Genomic DNA, 22,265 nt, shown 5'->3' on the forward strand with positions numbered 1-22,265 from the left:
TTAAGCGCACAAAATTGAAACCCCACAAGAATGGGGTTCATTAAACTAATTAAATCCAAAATCTTGTTTCACTGCAAAGATTCATGTATAAAAGAAATAAAACGAAGGCCCTCCACATTCAGGTCCAATTAACAGACCAATTCAATGCCACATATCATCCTTCTATCATAACTCAAACTACTTGGTAAGTGTCTGTAATCATCTGAATCCTCTGTGAAAACTTTGGTGGTGCATTGCTTCTGAGTGGCATGACACCAACAACCTAAAACAAATTTGCAACTCTCATGTTAAAAACTACGTATGGCTTGACAATTAAGTACCTATCAGCATTAATCAAACATAATAGACAAACAAGTAAAAAAGAATAGCATATCAGATGAACCCCCAAAGTTTCATGAGTACTTGCATCTAGGCCTGCCACATCAATCGAATACATAATCATTAACCTAAGAGCAGTAGATGCTTTCCCTTATTCTTTCACCAGCAAAAAAGGATTTATACAGTCTCGTAGCAGGTGGGGCATGTTCTTATCCATACAGATATATAAATAGATGCCGGAGGATACCAAAAGACCAAGTAAACAAAGATTTCTGATGATACATGTTTTCTTGGAGGATGTGATGCAGGTATATCAGACTTGACAACAGGCGACACATTGCAATTGTGGGACAACATTTGAGGGGACCAACCATGAAGACTAAATAGCAGACAGTAATTGTATAGCAGAATCAAGGATGCGGTCTAAATTAAGGGACAAGATTCCTGAAGTTTTGGTCTTGAAACCGAATACCATAAACAAGGATGAGGACGTTTTATAGTGAAGGCAGGAAACAAATGTGGTAGTTCCGTGCATATGAAGTACTGTCATACCATGCACTATATAAATTACATAAAGAATTGAGATGAAAGCTTTAGAAGATACATGAAAAAAAGTATAGATGAGAATGTTTAAGCAGAAGTAAAAATCATTACTATAGGATAAGCTTCACCGAAATGCAGGTCCGTCAAAAGAAGAATCACATTAGAAATGAGTACATAGAAAAAGTTTAGAAGTAACAGAATAGATGATAAAATAGGAGCAAGCAATGGAAAGTGGTTCAGATTTACCCTTAGTTCGCCAAAAACAAGTGAAAAAGGCAGATATCTCAGATTCAAATTGCAGCTTGGCTTTAAAAGATGTGGATTTGGCACTGAGAGACTGGTTTGACCATATTTCATTTGAACTTAGTGGTATGTACATGTGAAGAATATTGGAAGTTTACAAAACAGTCAAGTATCTAGCAAACCATCTTAGCTTAACTCGCATGGAGAGAAGAAGCCAAGAGTTACTTTACTCATTTAGCTGGTAAAATAATTGCAGTCAGAAAAGCGGACAGGCCAGCCGCTTCTGCACTGTTGACATGCCAAAATGTACGGTGGGATTTCCTTTTCCACAGGCCATTTCTCCACTTTGCAAACAATTTCAATATGTAACACATACAACAAACCTCCTAATGTGCGCATGTGAAAATGAAAGCACTTGATTTACTTGGAACGAAGAAGATTTAAAATTCAAATTATATAGTTTTGGGATCCACTCTCTGCGATGTCTACCAGTTAGTAACACAACAAAATCCTGCGAGATCTTTAATATCAACTGAAGAGCTTCATTGCATCTATATCCGTTTTAGTTTGTGATCCCACGAAAGGTTTTAAAAAACTCAACTGGCCAGCTCTCTACAAATGATTCAACAAAGTCTAAGCACACTTTACAAGTAGCTCTCCACATATGGCCAGCTCACAACAATAACATCATTCTGAATAAATTGGCAGGAAATTCATGGCCATGGCAACTTTGGACAAGTGAGGGGCTTGCCATTAAATCTGAAACACAAACAGATGAGCAGGGAGGTTCACCTAATTGATATAGTTAAAACTTGTGTGGCAACAGAGCACCCTTCCAAAGTTTCTTTAGACTTGGAAAAAGTATTGAGGGAATAAGGCAAAAATTGATTGTGGAATTTTACCCATGTCTACACACGAATTATATGTCTAAGGACAAAACAGAATACATTTTCCATGAATCTATAGTACAAGCAATGTAAACAACAGAAACTTCCAAAAATGTCAAAGTTTCTGACCTTCACATCACTAAATGTGCTTGCAGCAGTAAATCTGATGTTGATGGGGAAGAATACCGATGGATCAGCTGGAGGCACGACAAACTCCATTGATCCACTGTTAAGAAGAAGAAATAAAATAATCCATCAATTTCTAGCATTAATTGGATGAATTAATTGAATCAAAGTGTTTTAACACATTAACTACAAACCACATGTTTGCTGTACCTGCGATTGGAATGATCAATAAGAAGAATAAACCACTCCAGTGTGGCACTCCTGGGTTCATACCTGAAATTGAAATTTAAAAAAAAAATCAACTATTTGAAGCACTAAGAATAAATAAATCCATAAGAATTTTTAATTACAGCCACACAGCCAATATGGTGACATCTGCCACACTGCACTGTGGCCATGAGAAGATGTCACCATGCTGAAATGTTGTTCATCTGACAATTTAGCATCTCCTATTTCAACCCTAGCTTCAGTCTCTCAGTAGCACTTCATGGTCAATCTTGTATCTCCTATCACTTGTCTCAACAAATACATTTTCGCATAAAATCCACTCCCCTTAGGCATCTATTTCATCCTGAAAATGCCTTTCGATTCCTTAACAAAGTTTTATTTGACAAATTTTATGCACTAATTGCACCATTGATCTCTTCTCCTAGTTCTAATTTAATTGACATGACTTGATGTATGCCGTGGGTAGAATTTGACCTTTTGAAAGATGTTCAAGTATCAAAGTAGCTGTATTTCAAATCCCTTTATTTTGTCCGCATTTTTTACTAAGAAATGCCAATATGATATCCACGGTCTAGTTTTTCTATACAAAGTGCTACTATTTGCTATTTCGTGATAGTTGGAGGGTCTCTTTCGAACCTCCACTAGAGATCAGCCTCACAGCAAGAAGGGCCCATCTGCATTACACATGGTAATCACAAGGTAGAAAAGAAAGTGCTCAACATGTTTGTGCCTGTGTGAGAGTAGCTAGAAATGCACAAATAATTTCTTCATGCTCACTCAACTGAGGCCACCAAATGAAACAAGGGTGTTGTCAGACTATCCTTAGAAATGTGAGTATCTAATCAAAAAGAAAGGAAAAAAAATTCCAAAATGTAAGCAGAAGATTTTGCAGTAACCGGAAGTTTATCCGACAAGACAGTCGCAACTCAAAACCTAAAGGAGGATAATTTTTGAATATAAGTATTGAATAGCACCCAATGAATGAAATTGTAAATTAGAAAAAAATATTACTCAAAGAACTGATGATCAGTTATTAAAAAAATTATACAGAAATTGATGCTGATTTAAATAATAGATAAAAAGAATTCCTGATAGTTCACTGAAACACTCACTGTTTAGAGAGAAGAAAAAAAAAAACTATGTTAGAAACATGTGGATACGAAGATACCCAAGCGTATAAACTGCTATAACTATCTATTTTAATGACAAGTTTATGTCTTTTATTTCCATTCAGATACAAGATCTCAACCTAATGCTGTCAATCTTCATCATTAGGGGTACCTAAATTTCAAAATGCTTACCTCCATTCTCCATCAATCTGCCTTACATTTGGTTGCTCCCGAAGTGCCGGGAGAGGTATGGATATCACAACATTTTGCAAGTCAAACATTTCTGAACCTTCATACTCGATGTTAACAAAAGTTTCATTTCCAGAAACTGAGGGCCAGCAGTTGACTGCAGGTAAATAAGTAAATAAATAGAAGTCCTGAGTTTAACATCAGCATTTTTGATAGCTCAATATATTGCTCACCAGTTAGTGGCAGAGAGGCCTCATCCATGCCCTGAATTCTCCATTTCAGCAGACCAACATCATTTTGACCACTTGGGAAGGGTCTGTTTGGATCTTTCAAGCCTATAATATGCTTGCTGTTAAATAACTCTTTGTTGATGTTCGGATGAGTTTTGAAGCTAAGGCCTGGTATGTCTTGGTTCTCAATCTGCAAATAGGATGAGCACTTACCAGAACAATTCTACACTTGTGGAGCTATATATTTACAAAAGAGGTTTTTGAACAACAGAGGACAAATTAAGATTACTTCAATAAGTAGCATTTTCAGTAGACGAGATTAAAGGAGCAGAATTATGCAAACAAATAATCATTTGTGAGAACATTATTATGAATTCATAAAAACACATGCCGCTTTGATTTTTTTTTTTTCAAAACTCTACCATTCCTAATCTCATGTTTTAAATGTTAAAGAGAATATATCCATCAGAGAGAGAGAGAGAGGGAAAAGTTTCTTCCCATCTTACATAATATTTAAATTATGTTTCTTGTCAAACTTCCTTTGAACTTAAAATTGAGAACCAAGATTCACGCATTAAAAATCTACATTCTGCATGTATATCATTTTCCTACATCTCTTAATTTTCCATCATATGTCAGCCTGCAATTGATATTCCCATAGACTGGGTCTGGGTCCCAAATAGACTTCCACCATGCAATGCCAAAAAATGTGCATACAAAAGATGCTACATTGAGTTAACACTAACGGCACTGGAACCTGTAAAGCCCATAGCAGCTATACACGATCAGGCATGCACTTTTTATCATAAAATGATCCCAAAAAGATACTACATTTTGTCAATCTAATAGCAAAGTCAGATCTCTGAAGTCAATATACAAGAAGTTTAGGCTTGTAGTTCATGCCTATCAGTGGCAGAAGGCTTGTTTTTATTTGTCTATGGAGAATATGCCCTACCATGTATCCCCAGATTCATAATATTAGCTCTTGCTTCTACATGGCCCTTGATATGTAATCACTTCTTAAGATCATTTATCCCCAACACAACCAAAACCAAGAAAACGCTAATATTCAACAATTTGAAACTTTTGTTGAGTAGATTATGGGAAAAAAAATAGATTTTGCAAGAAAAAAGTGAGAAGGATAAGGCAGTGATACATGACGGTGATAGGCATAATCAATAAATACAAGAAAGACCTTTAAAAAAGAGAAATTGTAGAAGAAAATACAAGCATTTGAATATAACATAAAACACAACATCAACAAAAAAGAAATAGTTCATGAATCACCATTTTTATCATTAATCAAATTTCTGATAAATTTGATTAACATTAGTTTTATTATCTCATAATAAATTTGATAAGCATTTATGAATTGTATGATAGTCTAATGAAATCCTATACATAATCAAAATCCCCATAATACAAATTTTCAGAAAATACTGAATTTCGGTTGCTGATAGGTAATGATATAAACAGGTTGATGTTATTTATTGCACTAGGGACAACATGCACTAGAATCTCATGAGAGACATTTTTTCCCTTAAATCAGGTCTGAGGAAAGAGAAGAAGAATTAGAGGACATAAGGAAACATTAAGAAGAATAAGAATAAGGGAGGAATTCATTTCACATGTTGCAATGAGCATTTGAAACTTATTTAAGTGTCCAATCATAAAATGACTGGTTGGACATGCATCCACACAGACATACAAAAAGAAAGAGATGCCTAACTACTTATATACATACATACATACATATACATATATTATATATGTGTATATATATATATATATATATATATATAGAGAGAGAGAGAGAGAGAGAGAGAGGACCTGAAATTGGATAAACCCATCTTCTAGGTTAAGAATTTGGAGAGAGAGAGTGCCTTGAACATCGAAGTTACCAACACCTCCATCCTTCTTAATCATAACATTAAGCCTCTCTTCAATGGTCAATGTAATGGGATCGGTCGGTGGAAGAGGTGACTTTGACTGCATAGCACTTGGTTGCACATCCTCAAGAATGACTTCCCCTTCAGCTTTTAATGATTCTAAAAATTGATTTGTCCGTTGTGCTTTGCCTAGCTGCATACCAAGGCCTTTTGGAGGAGCAGTAGCTGATGCAGAAGGACGACCTGGAGATCCACATTGAGTCTTCAGGAAAAGAATTGACCACAAACAATCAAACATTTAACAAACAGGAACATCATCAGTTAACAAATTAGATGCATTTTCCATTGAGGATACATTTTTCCTTTGGCTAACAACAGAGTATCATTACTGTGTCTAGCAAGGAAAAGGAAATTAGGTTCTCCTGCTATGGACTTGCCAAAAACTAGTAAGGACAAGAATGACAGCTGTATGTTATCTCACATTAAATATTGTGGCAGTGATTCTATAATAACAATAGAAGGAATTTTGTTTCAATGTATGCTGTGTGAAGTTCCATGGCAGAGTTTTTAAGAATTATTTGCAGTGTTATACAGGTTTCCATAAGTTTGCCAAGCCTATAGCTTGTTAAATTTAATCTACAGAACAGAATAGCACATAGTATGATTTGAATATTTCATATGATGGTGAGTCTTAGTACAACAATAAGGTTTAGGGGTGCAATCAAGCTGAGCTCGACTTGATTCAAAAAACTTAGGCTTAAAATTCAACTCAAGATCGATCGAGCCTTGATATCCAAGCTCGAACTCAACTCAATAAAAAAAAAGTAATACTTGAGACCAATTCGACTCAACTCAAACATCAACCAAGCTATACACGATCTCGAATTCAAGCCTTGGTCATGATTTTAAAAAAAAATTGTTAAAAGGTAGAAGTTAGGTCTAAATAAAAAATATAAATATTATATTACAAAATATTAAATTAATAATATATATGTACTGTAAATAAATATAATATTATTAAAAAATATATTTATACTTAACTAGGCTTGCAAGCCTTCAAGCCAAGTATTTTACTACTAGAGCTCGATTAGAAAAACTATTTGAACTACTCAAGCTCGATAATGGTCGAGCTAAGTCAAGCTTGGACTCGAGTCAAGCTTGAGCAACTTGCAAGCTACTCATCTCATTTGCACCCCTAGTAAGGTTGCTTCAATCCAACCTAACGATCACAAACTCGAAGCATGAAATAGCTTCTCCACATGTGGTGAAAGTTTTGGTACATCTTAGCCTTCCCAAACCCTAAATGGTAGGAGCCTTATGCACCAAGCTGCCCTTTTTCATAATTTCAACATTTCATATAATAAGTCACGTGTGAATAAGATGGTATTCAACTTATGGAAACTTGAACCATACAATGAGGTGATATTGCATTAACTCAAGCAAAGAACACATGGATATTAAAAAGCTTGTGATACAGCACCATATAGCTCATTATCTTTTTCTCAGATTCTGGAAGTAGACCATTTGCAGGCACACAATTTTAATAGGGTTTAACATTTCTAACACAGACTTGGGTTACTTGTTGATGTTGAATTTACCCATTCGGGATAAAAGAATTATCCATTTGAAATACTCATTACCAGTAATAACGTTATCAAAAACCAAAAGAATAGTCCACAAAGACAACCAAGAAACATACAAAAAAGAAACAACACATACTTCAGCCACAAAAAGTAGAAATACTTCTTTTCAAAAAAAAAATGATCTAAGCAATATTTTAGAACAAAAAATATTGTAAATCGGAATCAAAATAGCTTTGTTTGAGAACTATTACAAGACAAATCCCAGCTAAAACCCAGGTGACATCAATACTTGAACCAGGTCCCTGGTACCAACCCCCAAAGTCTTCACTAATGGTACTAGATGGCACCCACAAATCAGAATCAAAAAAGTTATAACCAGCCACCTTTACATTAAAAGATTGAATGTTATAAATTATTCTAATGCATGCTAAGGATGTTCATATGAGACTCAGTAGCATTATTGCATACCTTTGGGCTTGCTAGAGAGGGAATCCATTTCAGAGCTCAATCCAAATCCAGAACCACTTCCAAAACCAGTTCCACTACTGGAGATATTCATATCACTAAAACTGCTATCAAGTCTTAGAGGACCAGAAATAGATGACATAAACCCTCCTTTGTCGCCTTTGTTTTTCTCATTCTGCAAATTAATGTGCACAACCAAATATTAAAAAAATATATATATAATGTACTATGTAAATCAATGTTGCTGAACACCATCATACATGAAAACTCTCTTTTAGTTACTATTGCAAATGTACAAATGGCAATGAAAATAATGAAATGAATGCATATCAAAGTATGGTTTTGTGTTCTTTCCCCCCGAATCACTTTTAAGTCAAGAGAAAAATGACCATCTAAGAAAACTTGCAGCATAGTGGCTTACTAGAAACAACCTGCACCCTAAGCTAGATTTGGAAACCATCCTAAGATAGTGGATGTACAACCTTCCACTTAGATTTGGAAGGTGTTCTCTATGAGATAGTAGCTGGTTGAACCTTCAGTAATCAGTAGGTTACCAGCATGTATAATGCCATTTATGATTATGTACTAAATTAAATGGAAGATAAACTGATCTTTTCTCAGCCAATAGCTACATAGATGAATCTGACACTATCCTTTTTGGACCTCAATCAGAGTTACATCATAAAAGTCTACAGTCATTCGATTTGATCTAATGTCAAGAGCAAGGTCAGCTGAAGCGGCCTACTCAAGGTGTACTGAACCAACCAGTTGGCTACTAGCATGGTTTGATACATCAATTTGCCCCCCTCCCCCCGCCGACATCACCGGTATGCATCCCTCCCCCTTCTCCCTGTCTCTTGTGCATGTGCATGGGTTAGGGTTAGGGTTTCAAACCCTTTCTCTCTTTTGAGTCCCCCACCCCCAATCTCTCTCCCTCCCTCTCTCCCTTCCTCTCCAGCTCTCCCTATATTGCTATGCCTCAGAACGGCACCGTACAATCCCATACCATGCCGAAGCGGTCACCAAGTCGTATGCCCTCTAGTACTAGTTTGATGAAAGCACCAGAACATATCTTAGAGGTCATCCTAGACAACCATACACATAATCATTCTGGTCAACAAACTAACCCAAACCATAGTTTTGACTTATGAACAACTATGAAGATAATCAAAATGGTAACACATAGATTAATTGAATGGAACTTCTTTGCTGGCTAATATGTACATGGATGTATGTGGCAGTATCCTGATCGGAGCCGTCACTTAGAACAACATAACAGGCTAAAGTCATTTGACATTTATCTATGTCAAGAGTGTCTGAACATATCTCAGAGCTTGGATGCTAGATTATAGATTTCCAACTAAAAGAATAACTGAAAATCATGGTTGACTTATGAAACTATGAGGATAATCAAAGGAGTGATACAAGGATTAGATTTTATACATATAGAACAGCCAATTATGCAAACAGTCGTCCTTGCAATCCAATAAAAGGATTTTGGAGATGGTGATAGAAACAAAGAATTTCAATCCAAGTACCCCCACTAGTAAAATCCTATAGCTGAATAAGCAAGGTAGGTAAATACAAGAATCAAGAACAACCTTGAGCATTTGTGGTCATTTCATTTAACTGACACTCCTCAGAAAAAACTGTACCATAAAATGCAGGTTCAACAATTAAAGCAGTCTCTTATATATGACTCAAAAGCAGAATTTCATCATTATGACTCTTGAGCTAGCATGATTTGTGCATAATTTTATTTCACATGCTGAATTGACTTTGCTAATGGAGAGGAGAGAGAGAGAGAGAACAACAAATCTTACCTTCTTTCTCTCAATCTCCTTAGCTTTTTCAGCCATACGTTCCTTAGTTTCTCTGACCTTATCCTCCTTGGCCAAATTATGCAATCTTTCTTCATGACTCTCCATCTCACAGTATTGTTTAACCTGTGCTACTGTCACATTTTCTTTATGGCCCAGAGAGATGGCTTCATCAAAAGCAAACACCAACTCAAAAGCCATGTTGCATATACCCTCCTCATCTAAAGAAGGTGAATATTCAGGTACCTTAAAACTACTTAAGGAAACCAAAATTATGAGTTTACAAATAATAAATATGTATGAGATATGCAGAAAATTTCATCAGCAATGATGAAATAAGTATACATGGGTGGGAAGAAAAGGTAGAATCGTCACCATATTCAACAATCATTAGCCTGACAGACATTTAAAGCAACAAAAGATACTAAATTAAGCTCCAATTATTAGGATAATTCAATTTTAAGTAGTTCCAGAAAATAATACCCCACTCTAATCAAATTGGACTTCAGCATGTGAGTAGTGAAGAATCTACAAAACTAAGGCATGTTCCACTACCAACAGGCACTAGATCTTAAATTTGCCCAGAAAGAATTTCACACAAACTTCAAATATCAAGTTTACAGTTAAGTATTATGGCAAATATTGATAAAGAACACACTTCAACATCGAAAAATCAGTTTACATGCATATGAAATGATCAAAGGAAAAGAAATTATGAAAGGTGATCTACATATAAAAGAAACTGGTGCAGTTCCACACTTCCACTGTACCCACAATGGCAGCAGCTATGGGATAGCACAATGTGAACTATTACCAATCTATAATTGTGCTACAATCAGAAGATCAGATATCTTAAAAGGATACAAGTTTGGATAGTAGTCTCAGAGTCTCCAGGTCTTCAAGAATGTTACTTTGTTTGTTTGTAACAAGTAGCAGATAGAGAGCATCGATAGGTTGGTAAACATAGCGCACATTCTCAGTTTCGACATAAGTATGTTGTTTTCCTGTTCCCACCAACTTTGGAAATGCCGCAAGTAATCCTTCTATTCTTATTCGAGACATATCCACAAATTGCCTCGAAACAAGTACTGTAATTAAGTCAAAAGGAAATGAAAGTCATATGACAATAATCTCAGTTTATGATGGGATGGTACCAAGCAATGGTGATTTAAAATAAACGATGATGATGATAAGAGAAGCTAATCATGTATAATGTCATAAGTGAGAACAGATCCTAACTCAGGGAAGGGGGGAAGCCCAGTTCAATGATAATGTTCTTCAGAACAACCGTAACAGTATAATATCAATACTAAGAAATGGTAAGTAAATCAACCTACCATAAGCAATTATAAAAAAATCCTCCAAAGTTTATCATTATTAACAAATACTGGACACTATTTAAGGTAAACATTTTTGCTTCTAGTTTTTTAGCATTTAACCAGTAGAGCAATGCTAAACAAAACCAAGGATGTCCAGTTAAAATGAAATAACCATTAAAGTAATACCATCAGAAATTACATGAACTGTCTTTTTTTTTATTTTTTGTTAAAAAAGGAGCATTTATCACATGTTTTTTCCTTGCTATATCTCTTTATCCCTTCAATTTGTGCATTGTGCAGACAAAGGCAACAACCTTATTGACTATTTTGGTTTTTTTCTTATTTTATCAAGTTCTAATGAGCCAGTTGAGATCTTCTATTATCTAGCACAGTGAAATATATACAAATAAAATAATGAGAAATATCAAAGTCAAAGCAGAATAACATGCAAACAGAAATTCAAGGCGATATCAAACTCACCTTTTCCAGACTTAGCTACGATGGAAGCTGCAAGAACCACCTGTTCATCATAGTAAAGATTCTCAGAACAGAAATTTGTGGTCGATTACTTTCACATATAAATTTTAGGGAGAGAGCAAATTTTCAAAGATTGAGAAGGCGCGATTCTGAAAACGCAAACTTAATGTGCCAACTTTAATTATCGCTGCATTTATAATCAAAACTTCGCAATTATAGATTTACCCTATTCAATACTCAGAAAATTGAAGAAAGTGAGAGAATGGAAGGTTACTCCGTACCATTTCGAAAGAATGAGTGCCCCTCACAATAAGCAATTGTACGTCCCCTCAACAAATCTAGCACCTAGAAAAAAGCGAATTAAGTCATGTCAGATACACAGAAATTCGTACTACCAAACAAAATTCAAGAAAAAAAAGCATACATAAAGCTTCCATAGATCTCCGTCCCAGGAAAGAAACACAAAATAAAAATTCAATTTTCAGAAAATTGTATAGAAAAGATAATTTGCACTAGGATCATTGCTGACAGGTGTAACAATGCAAGTGGATCTGAGAGAACACTAAGAACTTAGATCCATTTTTATGTTTTTTCCAGGATGGATCTCAAATTTGGGTCATCTAATGATGCGACGTGATTCAAGACCGACTGTAATAAGACCTAATACCAAAACCTTCCAAAAGAAAGAGCGATTTCAAGGAAACCCTACAGATCTAGTGCTCGAAACTGAAATCTACATGAAGATATAGAAAAGCGAATAGATCAAGAAAGGGAGGGAAAGAACAAATCTTGCCTGAGATTTGAGATCTAGAGATCTCTGAGAGAACTCTGAAGAGAAGGGGGCGAGAGAGAAACGGAGATGAGACCGGCGGAGGAGACGACGCCCGGATCTCGAATCCCGGTGGTGTGAGGCGTCGTCCGGGGGTGGTGGTCGGGGATCGCTGATTCTTGCGACTCGGGGTTTGAGTTAAAGCGAGAGGGGAGTGGGCCCTTCTCGGTGCTTTTTCTGTGTGCACGAATCACGGTGCGGCATATTTGATCTCTCCTTCGCTGGTAACCGTATGATCGAGTGCTGATTTAGATCCATGCACATCGTCTGATTTCGATCTGTATGGTTGTCTTTGGTGTTTGACGTGTCGCGCATGGAAAAGTTTGGTGATAAGATTAGGCTCGTTGGCTGTGTAACAAAATGGGCCTAACGATGCTTGCGTTATAGGCCCCGACCTTGCCCATAAAATCTTGAATCCAGCGGGGGCTTGGCTCATCTAATACATCAAATCTAATATATATATATATATATATATATATATATATATATATATATATATATAGAGAGAGAGAGAGAGAGAGAGGGGGGGGGGGGGGGTTAGAATTAGATCCGCCCAAATTTTGATTCAGATCCAATCAAATTAAAATTTTATAATAAAAATTCAAATTCTAACGGTTTGGATCGTCGATATAGGATCTTATTGTCTAATTTTGATCTGATCGGATTTAAATTCAAATTTGATCGATTTTATCTAAATTTATAATACAATATATATAGAGAGAGAGGGGGGGGGGCTCTATATTGGTAGAGATTTTGCCCATAAAATCTTGAACCAAGCTAAGGCTTGGATCATCTAATACATCTAACTTAATTAATTAATTAAACTATGCCGGCAAGGCTCATCTGTATATTAATATAATTTTACATAGAACCCATTTAGAGGCCTAATGAGGCAGGTAATTATTTGAAAAAGAATAATAGTAATAGCAGGTAAGCACATGGCTCAATGCATTGTTTACCATATAACTTTTCTTTTCCAATCCCCAACAGACTTTTGCCGGTATCTCGATTCATCCGTTGATGAATATAATTCTACGAACCCATTCGGAGGCCCAATGAGGCAGGTAATTATTCGAAAACGAAGAATGGTAATGACAGATAGGCACATGGCTCAATACATTGTTACCACATGACTTTTCTTTTCCAATCCCTCAACAGAATTTTCACGAAATCAATGCTATATATGGGGCCGAGCATGGTCCAATTTGGATCGATTTTATGTTCAAACCTCAATCGAACCAGTCCTAGATAGTTTGGTATTGCGAGAAATCAAAGCGGATCAATAAAAAATTAAAACTAAATCAAACCAACATGGTTTAAATGGTCTGACTTGGTTTGGTTTATCGATTTTTTTTTTTTTTTGATTCACAAAAACTTGTGCCTTTTCACATAAGAGTATCATCAAAAAAATTTATCAAATAAAATAATTTAAATTATATAAGATATTATCACTCAATAAAATAAAATTCTTAAATAAACATCATCATCAAGAATTAAGATAAAGATCTCCAATACATTACAACAAAAATAAACAATCCAGTAAGTAAGATATTTAAGATTTAAGACTAATCAACACAAAATCAAATTGATAAAAAACACCATAAATTTAAAATAATTTTTTAATATTTTAATATTTTAATATAAATAACATCTTAATCAAAATGATGTCGTTTTATTAAAGCTGGTCTCATTCGATTTGAGAACGATTTTATTTACTGATAAATCTGAATCAATCCAAACATATTTTTTATATATTAAAAATTAATCAAAACAAACCAAATAAAATTTTAAACCAAACTAAACCTACGATTTGATTTGGTTTCATTATTTTGATTGGTTCAGATTCGATTTTTGCTTACCACTAGCTATATATAAGCTCACATATAGAAGAAAATAAGATTTTTTTTTTTTTTTTTTTGATAAAGAAAGAAGCCATTGGCTATATATTAAACTGAAAGCAAATATATTTACATGATATTATACATATAAAAGTAAATTAAGGAAAAAACATACAACCTAAGTAGAAAGGGGAGAAGAATACAAAAAATATAGTTTGTTTATATCTTGAATGCAATAGACAAGGAACTGCATAGAATAACCTCATGGTTACTCTTTTCTCTGGAAAGAGATTTGTACTCGCGGATCTACTATTTTGACACAGATCAAATAGTTAATTAAGGAGGAACTTCAATAGTTGTGAGCTAGGATGCTTGGATCCTCAGCCTTCCATTATTTCGGTAGCCAATCTACATTAGCAATGAGGTGAATGATCATTTGTATATCCGTAACCTACTCAACGCCGATGATAGGGGCTGGAGAGTGCAGGAGATCATCAGATTATTTGACGGTCTACTTGCTGATTAAATCCTCGTCACTCCTGTTCCAGTTTACTATAGCCAGGATTTGAGGGGATAAGACCGATCTTACTGCTCTAAGATTTCCTTGAGGGATCTATCTGAGATGTGTAAGCTGACGATGATTAGGTCGAAGATCGAGGCTACTTGGATTTGGAGAGTACCCACCTATCCTAAAGTGAGACTCTTTCTCTAGAAACTTGTATGGGACCGACTTTTGATGTGCACCCTTCTCAAAGCTAGGGGTATAGAGTTGTCAAATTCATACCCGAAGATGAGTCGATTGAGCATGCTATCCTACGCTGTCCGAGGGCCAGACTAATTTGGAGGAGGGTGTGCAGCCAGTCTTAGAAGATGACTGGGGCTGATGTCTTTCTTGAGTGCAATCCGTTGGAGCACAACTAATAGGATGATCTCTACTTGGGGGCACGATGGTTTACACTGACTGTCAGATTTGACTTTTCAGAAACAATATGATCTTCGAGCATGAGGTGATTCCTACACATCAGGTGTTGGAGAGAGCAATATGCTCGACTGTGGAGTACAGTCATTTCGATGCGACTAGCCCATCCCTTGATGCCCTCATTCACTAGGATTCTTTTGCTGCTCCTGCAGTGATTCAGAGGGTCATTTTCATTTCCTGGGAGCTCCCTCCTTCGGGGTTTGTCAAAATAACTTTGATATTGGTATCATAGATGGGAGAGATGGTGCAACATTTATCATTTGGAGCCTAGATGCCAGGCTGCTGGTGGCTAGAGGCTGCTATCTTTTCGAGCCTTCAATTATGGGATCTGAGCTTCATGCCGTCTAAACGAACATTATCTTTGCCAAGTAGGAGTTGTAAACGGAGAGGATTTTCATCAAGAATGATTCTACTATTGTCGTTAGATGAATCCATGATAGCAGGAGACAGCTAGAAGTCTATCTACTCCTCTCTGACATTTAGATTGCTCTTTGCCTTCCAGCTGTAGTGGTAGTATGATATGTCTATTGGAAGACGAACAGCGTAGCAAATTGGGTTGTATCTTTTATTGTAAAGTACTTTGGAGACTGGGCTTGACGATAGGACAAGAGTATTCCGTCGATTTTGTAAAAATTTTTGCATTTTAATTTTTTGGACTCTCTCATATCAGAATGGTGTGACCGTTCATATATATCAAAAAAATAAAAATTAAAAATTAAAATATGGGATGATGAACAGCCTAGCAAATTGGGTTGTATCTTTTATTGTAAAGTACTTTGGAGACTGGGCTTGACGATAGAACGAGAGTATTTCGTCGATTTTGTAGAAATTTTTGCATTTTAATTTTTTGGACTCTCTACGATGTGGCCGTTCATATATATATATATATATATATATATATATATATATATATATCAAAAAAATAAAAATTAAAAATTAAAATATGGGATGACGACATAACTGTTGAGACATACGGCTTTTATGACAGCAGTAACAACTTTGCCGTATAAACCTTTTTATTCCGCTTCCTCCAGCCAAGTTTTCACAAATTGAATGCTATTTACATGCTTGCACGAAAAGGAAAGTGGAGCTCGTGCCTTTATGATAGTAATAACAGGCTATGCCATTACCAATTCAGAATTTAATGATGCTCGATTTTTGGGTTTTGATAGGATAAAAATATAATGTTTAATTTTTAATTATCTAATTACATGGATTATTATTCTGCATTGGTAAAGCTATCCCTGCATATTCACAATCACCTACCGCATGCATACATAATGTTTATTTGCACACAAAATTTTTTTAGGTAGAAAAAAGCTCCATATTTAAGGACTCATTTGGTTAACGAAAAGTAGAGAGAGAAAGAGATACTTTTTGGGAGATAAAAAAAGAGCTTCTTATTTGATTGGAATTTTAAGAGAAGAGAGTAAAAAAGTACTTTTCATGAGAAGTCACTTTCCACATTTCATAGAAAGTGGAAACCTATAGGAAAGATAGATTTTGGCATATGAAAAATGATAGTACTTTTTTCTTTCTTAAAATATCTTTTTAAAATCGATAGCTAAAATTTAGTAAAATATCAATGGATGATCAGAATAAAATATTGAATAGTAATATAATATTATATTAATATTATCTTGATATTTATATAAATATAATATTAATTTTTATTATATTTTAATATATATTAATATAATATTTTTATTAATATTAATATAAAATTAATATATTAATATTATATTAACATAATAAATTATTATGATCTAATATTATATTATAATATATTAATGTTATATTTATATTAATATAAATATAATATTTATATTTATATAAAATTTATGAGTAAAAATGTAAGGTTTTATATCTACTAAAAATATAATAGATATTTTACATAATTTTTTTAAAACAATAGGTACTCATCCAAACATACGATACTTTATAATAAATTATTTTTTTATAATTAATTAAATATATGAAAATTTTATTTTTAAAAAATAATTTTATGAAAATTTTTTTTTCAAAAATTTTTTTTTCGAGAAAAAAAAATCTTCTCGCAAACTGTTTGATCTCTTTCCGCCCTTCCTCTAACTTCTTCATCTCTTTGGCCAAATTGAAATAGTTGGAAACTGAACGGCGGTCGAGGGAGAGTAGGGGTATAACAGGACGGCGACCAGTCCGATCCAAGCGATGTCGGGGAAGCTGGTGCATAGCATGAAAGATTTGGAAACTAGTACTTGCTTAAGCAGTGCAACATGGACACCAACAAGGCTACCCACAGACTCCTCTCTAAGGTCCCAGCTAATCTATTCTCTCTCTCTCTCTCTCTTCTATGATAGGAAAGATATAATGAGCAAAATAATCCTCCATGTTTAGATTGCTTCCTCCTTCAATTCTTATTGAAAAAATAATTTTATTTTTATAGAAAGCCGTTACCAAGGTGGACTACAATAATTGCCTCCTTCATGCGTGGTGGTGATGATGGGTGAAATTTTCTCTCCTCTTTCAACTTTCGCTTCCTCTTATCCAAAAAAAAAAAAGGACAAATAGACCACTATGGTTTAACAAATCGTGTAGGGTTTCCATCTCCTATAGATTTTAGAGTGGTCACTTCGAGCTTCAATATGGTACAGATTTGATCCTTTTCTTTATTAATAGTTTTATATAGATATTTCTATCTCTTATTTATTTTTCATGAAAAAAAAAATTAATTATCAAAGCGCTTATTGATTTAAAACCCATCATTGAATCATTAAAATTGGAAATGGACGCACGCAAATGACACAAGTCCATCTTCTCGAGAATACATCAAGGATAGGTCCGTTGAGATTTTATATAAGATAAATATGTTTTCTATATATTTAATAATTATCTTCCAAACGCATTGGACTACCAAATCATGAAGACATTATTGACAAAAATTAATAATACTTTAAAAAATATATTATTAAAAATCAACAATATTTCAATACATTAATTGAAACTAATACTATTTAGTAAAAATAATAAAATTAGTGATATTAATAACACTAATAACACGATAATCATTCTAATAAAATAATATATTTCAGTAAAAGTAATCTTATTTGTTTACTAATGATTTTCTTAAAGGATTAATAACATTTAATAATATATTAATATATTAACATATTATATTTTATTAAAATAAGTAAAAGCATTTTGTAATAAAATAAATATTTTACACGAAAAGTATATTGATGTCTAAATAAAATAATATTTTAGCAATGGTTCTAAATTAAAAAAAAAAAAAAATACTCCGTGCATGGTATGGGTTATATGCTAGTCAGGCATAAAAGAAAAGTTAATTTGAATTCTTCCAAGATCTAGCCTGAAAATGATTTGGAGATTAGTTATATGTCCAACGAGAAAGCCAAACTCTTCTAATAGTTCAAGTTACAGCAGATAACATATTAGTACTATGTGGATATAATATTGATGCAACCAATATGGTATGGGTTCGATGATACTCAATACACCCCTATACCAAGTATCATTTTAGTAGTAATATATGATATAGTATAACCAATATGGGGCAACAAGTAGATGCGAACCTTGGTTAAAGATAATAGGTATGCTGGTAATATACCTTGATAAATGCTATTCCAATTTGTAAAGAGCCAACCAATGACCTAGCTTACTTTTTTGTGTATATGGGAGACATGGAGACAAGTTGGCTTTTTTATGGACATGGAAGACATGGATATCGGTAATTTGCTTACAACACGTTATTCATAGAGAAAGGAAGAGGGAATGGCTTGGAGTTGCAAGAGAATAAAGTAAGAGAAAATTATTCAGAATTTTCAGGTAGAGAGGCTAGGTAGACATATAGGGGTAGTGATGCATTGATCCAATAGTGCATGTCAACGTATAGTAGAAATGTATAAGATTGCAGTGGAAACCACTACCTTTATTTTAGAAAAAAAAATAAAATAAAGATATAATAAATAATTTATTATCTTGTTTTAGTTGTTACTGTTATTTTATGAAACATGCAGGTGCCGATTTGCTAATATAACAAAGTGAAGCCAACATTGGTGTTTCCTTGGCAATTGGGCATATTCAATTTTTTCATATGCCACGTCCGAAGTCAATACAAAATAAATGGTTTTGGAATAGATTTTCTCTTTTCAACTTGATTTAGAGCTTTCTCTGGTTAGCACAACATAGTGTTGTCTCTAATGTACAGTGTCAAAAGGATCGCAATACCACATTAAAGTACGATCATATTTAAAATGGTTAAAAAACAGCAGAAGATCCTTTATTATGTAAGGGCACTTTGAGCATTTTGCTCTCAAGCCCATTAAACCTAGCCTTGCATGGATTATATTTCATGTTGGTTATAAATTATTTGGTGCAGATATTGGGAATGTATTTATGTTAACAAGAAGACACCACAGCTACCATGCAACCTCTTTCTTGACTTTTTAACTCCACACACAACCTTTGGTTTTTAAAAGACACAAACCCACAGATTCAACCCCTATTTGAGCCTTATCCACCTTCACATAAAATACCTCATCCATCTTGTCACGGATAGAAGAAAAAGGGAAAATCAAGAGACAAATCCATCGGGAGATTATAGAGGAACTATTAACTACCAAGTTAGTTCAACTACATGGCGCATTTTCATTTCATTGTTTTTAAAGAAAAGTGAATCTTGTTCAAGTTAGTTCAATTACAATGTGACAACCCCTTGTCCAATCCATTCAGTTATTGTGACCCCAAGAACAAGACAGCTTTCTTGGTACGTAAGACTATGAAACCAGTGTACCCACAACATCTTGAAATGGTCCAATGACCACAAAATCCATCCAAAGAATTAAAACCATGCAAAGTTTATCACGACACTTCTCTACTTTAAAGTGACACTGCAAAGCTGCAGCCATGAGAAATGGTGGGGCAGATCCTTAAAGTCATGGGGTCCACGGAGCTCCAAGGTCTTCCTTCACAAAGGAGAAGACCAAGACATGAAGAACTCTGGCTGGGCAGACAAGACCACATTCGGAGGCTGATCCCGCTTTGTTAAGGTCCAGTCTACGCACAAACCACAAGACAGTTAAGCTGGGACCCAATAGTGGCTGCCCTTCTTCTACGGAAGATCTCCATAGATTTGGTCATCAAATCGACAACAAGAAACCATGACCACAAGGCCCTCTAGATGGAAAATCTTTTAGGTTCTCGTAGAAAGTTTGGATCACAGACTTGTTATCACGCAACATGCATGCGTCGGACGCCTTCTAATTGGTTTGGAATTTAAGCCATGATCTCAAGATTCTCAACTATCCATAGGCTAAGCGAGGCTTTCCTCAACAAAACGGTGGACTTCAGCCAAACTTACTCAATAGTAAAGTAATTTGCTTTACCACAAAGTTTCTAGAGTAGGAGTTAGACCCCTATAGCTTGCAAGTAGCATTATTGGTGCAAATGCATTGTAATAAAGAAAATTATAAGGCACAAAGCATTCAACAAGCAAAATGAGTGAAGGCATCACACATTAATTTAAAAATATCTCGAGATCAAAGGCAAAAAATGTTGCTATGTTATACAAGCATTTCACAAGATCAGTGCTAATGTTTCAAGGTATACCAATGAATCAGAGATCACTTGCTGTCATTAACCAATATAGAAGAGGAAAAAAGAAAAATTCATCTTCACATGAAGACAAATACCCCAAGGATATTTGATATGAAAATAGAACCAAATAGCTATAACAATTATATGTAGCAACTATTCCATTCCTTACACTACCAAAAAAAAAAAAAAAAAAGAGGAAAAAAAGAAAAAAAGTGAACATATAGCCTTTTCTGCCTTTAGCCGTCTTAACCCCTCTATTATCTGAAGAAAATGGGGAAGAAAGAGGCTGGTGTTCGAAGGAACAACATAAAAAAAGGGGAAAAAATTCCGGGATTTATCCATCCAATCATCCATCAACCACCCAGGCCATTGATCAGACCACCATCATCACATCACACGACTGCAAACCCGGGACACATCCGACGGCCGGACAGGCTTGAGCAAAAAATCCTCTGCTCCCTCCTCCAAACACCTGACCCCGAAATTAATTTTTTTTAAAAGAAATCTAAATTTCAAATGATGAAAAAAGACATAATTGCCCTTGTATTGTTTAACAAACGTGATAAAAGGCCATACCGGCTGATCCTATTTGGAACGTTCTCGGATGACATGATAACCACTGGAATTTCCTTCAGCGTAGACGATTCCTACAAACACACAGTTCCCATTGGCAAAAATGTAAATATCAAACATATGCAGTCTAAAATAGTATCCTCATCATTTCTTTCCTCCCCCCACCCCACCCCCCCCACAAAAAAAAAAAAAAAAAAAAACAAACAAACAAAAAGGGGACGAGGATTCCAACCTTAATCTTTTTGAGGAGATCATAACCTGTCATTTCCGGCATCCAGTAATCCGTAATTATCATATTAACATTTGGCTCCTGCCACCCAAAAAAGGAAAAAAAACTAAGTATAAGCTTAAAAATAATCTCTCCTTATTATTTTATCATGGGGTTGTCATAACATAAAACAATAATAATCAGTAATAATACAACATAATTATCAAATAATAAGCATACCAAGTCTAAGAGCTCCAATGCTCTTTTGCCACTGTCCACAGTTGTCACTGCCAAATCCAAATTTATACCATGAGTTCCTTAAACATCACCCGAAGATACATCCAAATTTCTTGGCGATAAATTTAGAAGCGTAACTTTTAAGAGATAAAACAGAGACGATAACAATAATACCTCTGTGTTTAGAGCTCCTTAGAAGCCTGGCGATCACCGCCAGGTCGACGGAGCTATCGTCGACCGCCAGAACATGGAGCTCTCGCCCCCCTTGACTACCCTCTCTCGCCAACGACATCATTATCCCACCCTCTATCCGGAATAGCAGACACGGAAGAAGGCAACGAGAAGGGCGGAAGAAAGATACGATCACTGGGAGAAGAAAAGAAAGACCCAGCAGTCTCCTTCCGCTCTCCTATCCGAGGACAATAGAATTCCCAAACCCAGCATGACGATAAGACAAGAATAAAAGGAAGAAAGACAGCGAATAAAAGAAGCAAATCTCCAGCGTCCCACCGAGCATCCGCGGGAGCGGGAGAACCGAGACCAGAGGGAATGACACCAAATCGACCGTTGATTCCATGCC

The 22,265-nt window shown here is 35.1% G+C and overlaps 2 protein-coding genes across 2 annotated transcripts; both read right to left on the reverse strand.

Annotated features, from left to right (window-relative positions):
* LOC105055385 (coatomer subunit delta-1) lies at window positions 1–12,387 on the reverse strand. Its single transcript, XM_010937172.4, has 12 exons — window positions 12,220–12,387; window positions 11,708–11,771; window positions 11,430–11,469; window positions 10,495–10,718; window positions 9,634–9,876; window positions 7,814–7,985; window positions 5,704–6,005; window positions 3,877–4,063; window positions 3,647–3,800; window positions 2,328–2,390; window positions 2,121–2,217; window positions 1–262 (listed from the first exon to the last, which is right to left on the reverse strand). The coding sequence occupies exons 2-12, from the start codon at window positions 11,708–11,710 to the stop codon at window positions 173–175; spliced, it is 1,575 nt and encodes a 524-aa protein (XP_010935474.1). The 5' UTR covers window positions 11,711–11,771; window positions 12,220–12,387; the 3' UTR covers window positions 1–172.
* Window positions 12,388–20,611: 8,224 nt separating this feature from the next.
* On the reverse strand, window positions 20,612–22,265 carry LOC105055384 (two-component response regulator ORR6). Its single transcript, XM_010937171.4, has 5 exons — window positions 21,860–22,265; window positions 21,689–21,735; window positions 21,473–21,550; window positions 21,244–21,314; window positions 20,612–21,139 (listed from the first exon to the last, which is right to left on the reverse strand). The coding sequence occupies exons 1-5, from the start codon at window positions 21,978–21,980 to the stop codon at window positions 21,055–21,057; spliced, it is 402 nt and encodes a 133-aa protein (XP_010935473.1). The 5' UTR covers window positions 21,981–22,265; the 3' UTR covers window positions 20,612–21,054.

The sequence above is a fragment of the Elaeis guineensis genome, chromosome 12 (genome assembly GCF_000442705.2).
Source record: "Elaeis guineensis isolate ETL-2024a chromosome 12, EG11, whole genome shotgun sequence".
NCBI classification, from domain to species: domain Eukaryota; kingdom Viridiplantae; phylum Streptophyta; class Magnoliopsida; order Arecales; family Arecaceae; genus Elaeis; species Elaeis guineensis.

What these genes read in the sequence shown, in the direction of transcription:
- LOC105055384 (XM_010937171.4), bottom strand. Translation starts at nt 21,980, where the DNA reads ATGATGTCGTTGGCGAGAGAGGGTAGTCAAGGGGGGCGAGAGCTCCAT. An exon ending in CATTGGAGCTCTTAGACTTG is followed by an intron (nt 21,551 to 21,688) that starts GTATGCTTATTA and finishes TTTGGGTGGCAG; the next exon opens with GAGCCAAATGTTAATATGAT. An exon ending in ATCTCCTCAAAAAGATTAAG is followed by an intron (nt 21,315 to 21,472) that starts GTTGGAATCCTC and finishes GTGTGTTTGTAG; the next exon opens with GAATCGTCTACGCTGAAGGA.
- LOC105055385 (XM_010937172.4), bottom strand. An exon ending in TGAGACTACTATCCAAACTT is followed by an intron (nt 9,877 to 10,494) that starts GTATCCTTTTAA and finishes AGTAGTTTTAAG; the next exon opens with GTACCTGAATATTCACCTTC. An exon ending in CAGATTGATGGAGAATGGAG is followed by an intron (nt 2,391 to 3,646) that starts GTAAGCATTTTG and finishes TTTCAATTTCAG; the next exon opens with GTATGAACCCAGGAGTGCCA.